This window comes from Pinus tabuliformis, chromosome 8 (genome assembly GCF_031772625.1).
Source record: "Pinus tabuliformis cultivar Carrire ecotype Pingquan chromosome 8, CPIR1, whole genome shotgun sequence".
In the NCBI taxonomy this organism is placed as follows: domain Eukaryota; kingdom Viridiplantae; phylum Streptophyta; class Pinopsida; order Pinales; family Pinaceae; genus Pinus; species Pinus tabuliformis.
Genome location: NC_142294.1, coordinates 1,440,390,113 through 1,440,397,581, shown reverse-complemented (window position 1 = coordinate 1,440,397,581; position 7,469 = coordinate 1,440,390,113). Strand labels below are relative to the sequence as shown.

Below are 7,469 nucleotides of genomic sequence, written 5' to 3'. Positions count from 1 at the left end.
TTTTATGAGATGTTGTAATATGTATGCTAGTCATGATACTTGATAGACTATTGGAAGTGATGTTTGGTGATGTACCTCTGCTATAGAGGGTCTCAAACTTCCTCATCTCATTGGATGTGTGGCTGTGAATAAATTGAAGACCCTACATATTTATTTCTCTGTCTTGGAGCTGAATACGTTGCATACATTATCACTGTGGTGTTTTCTCTGTAATGATGGAGCTTCTTTGATGTTATAACACTTATCTACAGCCACTATTCTTCCTAACATTTGCTGGTATATTCTACTTCAGATCTCTGTTATTATTAGAGTTGATATATCAGAGGTATATGTAATCCATTCCTGCAGTTGAAGTTCGAATTTCAAAGAAGGAAGAAGTCATTTAGTTGTGCATCCATACAAAGCGTATCTTGGTATACCTGAGCATTTTAAGGGTGAAACATATCTATTGTATCTGTGTTGGAAGGACTTTGAGCCTCTCATTCTTGTTGTGAAATTTCTACAGAATTTAAAGAACAGAATCTCTAAAAGTCTGGTGATATTTGTATAATTTTGACAGTTTCAAGATATCTCTGGTTGACTTTTCCCTTTAAGCTATAGGGCTCTCTTGTGCAACTTGAAGATATTTAGCAGCTTACATTTTTCTGTGGGATTTGGAGGATTTTTAACGTGTAGAAAAATGGCTAAGCTTGAAAGAATATTAGAGTTATTGAGAACTCTAATCATGTCCACTGCTAACAGCACAGTCAAAATTAACAAAGCCTCTCTTTCAGACATTCAAACATGTCTGCAATATGCACAAGAAAAGATAGAGTTTTTGTAGCTTGAATCACAACTGCAGCAGGAAGAATTACAGCAGTGGAGTCATCATTCTGAACCTGTTTCTGTTCAGAACATTGAGACTGCAACCCATCAACAGCAAGTCAGTAATGTTACTGTTCGTTCAAATAAAGCAGCAATTGTACATGCAGATGCAGAAACCCAGTCTGCACTTCCCAAGCCCATCATCAGACCTTGGGAACAGCTTGTCCACAACAAGCACAGAACTGGTCTTGGATATGACAAGGACTTGTCCTTTCATATTCCAGACTATGCCAAGCCCATTCAGTTTCAGAGTGCTGGATTCATTCATGACAGTTCACTTGCTCTTCATGACAGTTCACTTGCTCCTCATGACAGTTCACCTCCAGCTGTTCCAGATTCTGCCCCTCTTCCACAGCAACAACAACAACAGATTGAGAAATGCCAACACTGTGATCGAGTTGGCCATCTAAAAGATCACTGTTTTGATCTTCATCCATGTAAGCACTGTCATAAAACCAGTCATTCTTCACACAGATGCTTCAGAAACAAACGTCCTGCAAGAACAAAGATTCATCTTGGATGGATCGCTTCTTGGCAATGGGCATCAACAGCCAAGAAGATATTCCAAACGCATGTCAGAACTTGTTCTAGAGTATTGAACAGTCTTGCAGTTGAGTTTTCTCCATCTTCTCACCTTGTACCTGACAAGGGGGGAAATGATGATCATCTACAAGCTTCAAAGTCACATCAAGCGAGCCTGAGCCACAACCTGCCACACCAGTTTCAGAGTTGTAGCCAGCGACAAAGATACCTGAACATGCCTTCAGTTGGCAATCTGGGACACTTCCTCTAGCAGAAGACTCCAGCTTCTTGCCAGTTTTGGAAGAGTTCCAGGAATTACAGAGTTGTTGGTCATCCTTAAACCATCACAAAATTGAGAACACTTCCTCTAGCAGAAGACTCCAGCTTCTTGCCAGTTTTGGAAGAGTTCCAGGAATTGCATTAAGCATTCCAGAGTTGTTGGTTATCCTTAAACCATCACAGGTTGAGACTTCCCTTTTCAGGTTGAAGTTTTACCTTTTATGCGGGGTGAGACCTCCCTTTTATGGTTGAAGGTTTCCCTCTTTAAAACAATAGGATCACTTCCTCTAGCAGAAAACTTCAGTTTCTTGCCAGTTTTGGAAGAGTTCCGGGAACTGCACTAAGCGTTCCAGTGTTGGTGGTCATCCTTAAACCACCGCCCTTTATACCAACATTTCATAGAGCACATTCAGCCTAGTGCTGCCATGCATTTTTGCACATTTTGTATTACAGCTCTCTTCTTGGACTCATACATAACCCTTCGGATTAAGGGGGGGAATGTTGGACACCTAATCCTAAGTGGGTTAGTGTGGAAGTCGAATGGACAAAAGGAGTCCAAGAGACCTTGGGATCTGAAACCCAAGAGTCACAACATTGTATTATAAATGTACATCTCCTGTTAATAAAAAAATGTACTCGCATGATTTATCTTTCCTATTCTATGTTTCCCATGTGTGTTTAACAGTTCTCTATATTTCTGTTGAAATACAGTAACAACATTTTATGGATAAAATTGGCATTGCCACCAATCCAAAAGAAATGCTTCTTGAGTGCTATATTTTATCAGTTTCTGTAAATTAATCTACACCTTCCAAAAATTTTACCACAGCTAAAAAAATTCGAGCATTGCATTTTTGAAATTGAACAGATATAGTAGTTGAAAAGAGAATTACAAGTCTGTCAAATGCAGATATGTTATTATTAACAGTTCCACTTAACATATTATTCTGCGAATGCCTGCAAGAAAACCTAAAATATTTTAGAATGTTTCAAGAACAGCCCCTACTGAAGTAAAAGAAAGCTTATTAGTCATTTAAGCTCTATATCTGCCAAGAAAAATGTATGTAACTTACAGAGAATAAAGACTTGTCAAATCGCTCATGGGGGCAGGGAGCGGACCACTAAAATTGTTAGAAGAGAAATCTCTGCAAAAGCAAAGATCGATTGAAAATATTCTAAACCTCATACTAATTATAACAAAATATGAACTGATACATTTTTCAAACGGAAGTTAAGAAGCACTCAAAAGATCAAATGAAAATACTTATAGATTAACTAAACCTGCAAGACTTAGAAAAATGTCTGGAATTGCACCTATTAATTGATTATTATTGACAATCCTGCAAGGATTGTAAGTATTTGCATTATTTGTATTGCATTTCTACAACTTTTGATGAAAAAAATCAAAATACAATTTGCCATTACTTACAAATCAGAGAGTAATGTTAAAGTTAATAAAGAATATGGAAGGCTTCCAGTCAATTGATTACCAGAAAGCAACCTGCCAATTGCAAAAATCATTGGCCTTATTGTGCACTAGCCACCTTTTATTGTATATTGCATCATCATATACTATAAAAGCTAATAAAAGAACTCCCTATTTCCCAAATTCTACAAAGCATGTTCCCGAAGCATTGCCAAAACATCTAATAATTGCCTACAAGCTTACAGGCGTTGTAAGTGAGGTGGAAGTTGAAAAGGAACAACATCTCCAATATGATTATTGGTAAGATCCCTGCATTATGTCACAATAGCGGCTGTCAACTTTGCAATCTAGTACAAACTCATCTGCTGCTTTTTTTAACAGGCATTCCTTCCCTGTTAGTTTCAAGGAAAGGATTGCACAGTAAATCATTGAACTAATTTGAAGGTTTCATCTTGCTACTTACAGAGTTATTAAAGCTGTGAAGTTTACCAATGAATAACCCAGCTGTCCTCCAATATTTAAACCAGGAAGAACACTGATTATCCAGTGTCAATCTCAGTACAAAGTCCATAAAAAGCAAGGCAGAAGTTGATTCAATTCAAAATTTTAATCTCAAGCATGTCACATCCAAGGAGAGTGCCTTTGATCAGGTCCATACAGAAGGGAAGCCTCTGTGTCAAAAGACTGTAATTGCAGGAATTTCAACTGATAGAAAAGCCTAGTAACTGAAACATTTGGTTCAACATTTAGTCATTCTATGTTTCTTCAATAACATAAAACACTGGAGCATGGCAGATGACTCACAATGCTCACACCTTTTTAGAACATTGATTGAAGGGGATTTGGCTTACTTATTTGTTTTATATTTCATTGTATATTTAGCAAATTAAAACATAAATTATGGACTAAACAGGAACATGCCCAGGGACAGAAAATTCTTAGAAAATGGTTGTCGGCATTCTAATCCAAAGAATTGGAAAGAATCCCCAAACTTGTCAACTTTAAATGTTGCAAGCATGCCAAATTCATTGTCTATCTTCAGTGCTTCAGAAATGTCTCAAATATCAGCTCTAGATCTTCTTCCAGTTACTTATGGTGATTCGATAGATTCTGATGAGAATAATGATGAAGGTCAAGCAACTAAAACAGATGCTCTTTCTGGACTTCCTATTAGTGTCTAGATCTTCTTCCAGTTACTTATAGTGATTCAGTAGATTCTGATGAGAATAATGATGAAGGTCAAGCAACTAAAACAAATGTTCTTTCCGGACTTCCTATTAGTGTGAGAACACGTGAAAATTGTCAGGAACTTTATGGCATTCCAGATGCCACTAGAAGTGATGTTTGTGTCCAACACCTGCCAGAAGGTCAAAAAAATTTGTCCACGTTAACTGCAAAAATAAAGATAGAAGAAACTCACGATGACCCTATTCAACAAGAACTAAAGAAGAATATAGATATGGGGATTTGTTAAATATTTCAATGGGAAAGGACAAATATAACATGGAGGAAATGTCAAATAATAAACCAAACCAATCATCAGAAAGGAATATAACCTGCCACACATCCGTTGCTGAGTATCATAACAACTCTAATGAACTCAATGTTGATGAAACTCAAATTTCCTTTATAGTAAAAAGCATTCAGCTAGAGAAAGGTATTTTGGTTCCTCCATCTTCTGAATTAGTTCTAATACATTCAATAATCCTAACAAAAGCTTGAAAAAACTTCAATGAGCAATGCTCTTTATATGTTTCTCCCAATACAAAATTATCATTCCCTATTCAACAAAGGTAGTGAAATGATCCCTAAGCCTGTGAATGCATTGGACCGCTGATAACTACAATTCTTAACTTTAGAGAAGTATCAGTGAAAATTGTGACTTGAGTGAGAAAGGATTTTTCTCTTCTGGAAGTGGACATGCTATTGCCAAATCTCCTTGCTCATGTAGGGAGGGAGCGGTATTACATGTGACAACTCCTTAGTTACCTGAGCCTCAAATATCATTTATCAACTTTTAGGTACATTGTATTTTTAATTAGTAGCATGTCGGATAAACTTTGAAGGAAAAAATCAATTATAATTGAATTGTGGAATGGTAATATTCAAACCTTCAAGTGAGCAGTTGTTTTCTCTTTGTCGGTGAAGACACCTGTGGATTCAACCACATACTCTGTGCCGACCTCGCCCCATGGTATTTCGTCAGGATTTCTACAGTTTTCAAACCAAAATGTGAACAGTTGGACAAATGGGAACAAATAGACAATGTCAGCACTTACACTCTGTTCATGCCTAAGCTCAAGCAATAATTGACCTAAGAAACTCTCATTGATCTCCATAAACAAGTGTTTTACCTGAAACCGAATACAGCAACAGATTTTTCTCCAAAGAGTAAAGTTTTCGAGTCTTTGACCTTGACTTCATGATGCTTCCACTGTCCGTGGACACTATCATACTTGAACATATAATTCTGAAAAATAACAGAGGCACAGAAATTACTACAGAGATCTTGAGTGGGCAAAATATGGTAGAAGAAAGCTATCAAACGAGTTAATAAAATCTTCATGTTTCAGTTTGTTCGTAAAACATAAATGCTTTGGAATAAATCGAAGAACAAAAAATGTAAAACGAATAACAATATTCAAGTAGACGATCCAAAATTCATTAGGAGAATGATGTGCAAATATGCCTAAATTTCAATGAAGAATTCCTCCTAGATAGATAAATAAGGAAGAAGAGAAAAATTGCTCATTTAAAAGGACTTTACCAAAGAATAATGTATATATTATACAAGCGGACTTTGCCAAAGAATAATGTATTCATTATGCAAACGAACTCAAATATTCTTGAAAGATACCGTATATAATGATCGAGCAGGATTTGAAATTTCTACATTCAGGAAAGCCATGGATGAAATTTCCCCCCAGAGATTTGATGGAGCCCGTTTCAGAGGTATGATGGAGCCCGTTTCAGAGGTATGTCAGGGCGGCATGGGAGCCCGTTCCACATCTTTATAAAATATCTTCTCCTCATTTTTATATTTATCCCTGCCTTTATATTTCTTTTCCACACCTGAATTCCTTTCATGTTTCCTTGTTACAAAGAACATAATAATAAGCACAGCTGCAATGACAGTTAACAGCCCTGCTACTGCAATACCAGCAATCCTCCCACTAGTTAAATATTTTCTTTTTCTTTCATCGTGGGAACTCTTTCCTGATGATGAATTATGCCCAGGGCTTCTTGGGGATGATGGAGAAATAGAAGAAGGTGGTGGAGGGGCAGGAGATGTGTCAAACCAGTTGCCACCATACCTGTCAATATAGGGATGATGAAAGTTAAGAACCCTTGTGCCCAGGTTATCCACAATCCAGAAATGACAAAGATCAAGATGCATAACAAGCAAGGTGATCAAACATTTTTGAAATTTGCACGAGTTATCCGAAATGTTGCATATCCTTACTTGAAGTTTGTAATTGTCAACAATTTTGGAGGCATCCATCCAGTAAAAAGGTTGTTCTCTATATTTCTGTTGAAATACAGTAACAACATTTTATGAATAAAATTGGCATTGCCACCAATCCAAAAGAAATGCTTCTTGAGTGCTATCTTTTATCAGTTTCTGTAAATTAATCTACACCTTCCAAAAATTTTACCACAGCTAAAAAAATTCGAGCATTGCATTTCTGGAAATGAACAGATATAGTAGTTGAAAAGAGAATTACAAGTCTGTCAAATGCAGATCTGCTAGATTATTAACAGTTCCACTTAACATATTATTCTGCAAATGCCTGCAAGCAAACCTAAAATATTTCAGAATGTTTCAAGAACAGCCCCTACTCAAGTAAAAGAAAGCTTATTAGTCATTTAAGCTCTGTATCTACCAAGAAAAATGTATGTAACTTACAGAGAAGAAAGACTTGTCAAATCGCTCATGGAGGCAGGGAGTGGACCACTAAAATTGTTAGAAGAGAAATCTCTGCAAAAGCAAAGATCGATTGAAAATATTCTAAAGCTCATACTAATTATAACAAAATATGAACTGATACAGTTTTCAAACGGAAGTTAAGAAACACTCAAAAGATCAAATGAAAATACTTACAGATTAAATAAACCTGTAAGAACCAGAAAAATGTCTGGAATTGCACCCGTTAATTGATTCTTATTGACAATCCTGCAAGGATTGTAAGTATTTGCATTAGTTGTATTGCATTTCTACAACTTTTGATGAAAAAAATCAAAATACAATTTTCCATTACTTACAAATCAGAGAGTAATGTTAAAGTTGCTAAAGAATATGGAAGGCTTCCAATCAATTGATTACCAGAAAGCAACCTACCAATTGCAAAAATCATTGGCCTTATTGTGCACTAGCCAC

At 36.4% G+C, this 7,469-nt stretch overlaps 1 protein-coding gene and 1 long non-coding RNA gene across 2 annotated transcripts; both read right to left on the bottom strand.

Moving 5' to 3' along the window:
- Positions 1-5,182: 5,182 nt before the first annotated feature.
- Positions 5,183-6,397, bottom strand: LOC149241112 (glyceraldehyde-3-phosphate dehydrogenase, cytosolic-like). The gene is made up of 3 exons (XM_089367446.1): positions 5,949-6,397; positions 5,446-5,561; positions 5,183-5,302 (listed from the first exon to the last, which is right to left on the bottom strand). The coding sequence occupies exons 1-3, from the start codon at positions 5,997-5,999 to the stop codon at positions 5,197-5,199; spliced, it is 273 nt and encodes a 90-aa protein (XP_089223572.1). The 5' UTR covers positions 6,000-6,397; the 3' UTR covers positions 5,183-5,196.
- A 151-nt stretch (positions 6,398-6,548) lies between these two features.
- On the bottom strand, positions 6,549-7,070 carry LOC149241111 (uncharacterized). The gene is made up of 3 exons (XR_016245581.1): positions 6,999-7,070; positions 6,817-6,882; positions 6,549-6,620 (listed from the first exon to the last, which is right to left on the bottom strand). It is a non-coding gene; the product is annotated as an uncharacterized LOC149241111 (long non-coding RNA).
- Positions 7,071-7,469: the final 399 nt, after the last annotated feature.

Coding starts and splice junctions, on each gene's coding strand:
- LOC149241112 (XM_089367446.1), bottom strand. CDS start 5,999: ATGGCTTTCCTGAATGTAGAAATTTCAAATCCTGCTCGATCATTATAT. Junction 5,562..5,948: donor CTGCTCGATCATTATATACG/GTATCTTTCAAG, acceptor GTTATTTTTCAG/AATTATATGTTCAAGTATGA. Junction 5,303..5,445: donor GTTGCTGTATTCGGTTTCAG/GTAAAACACTTG, acceptor TGAAAACTGTAG/AAATCCTGACGAAATACCAT.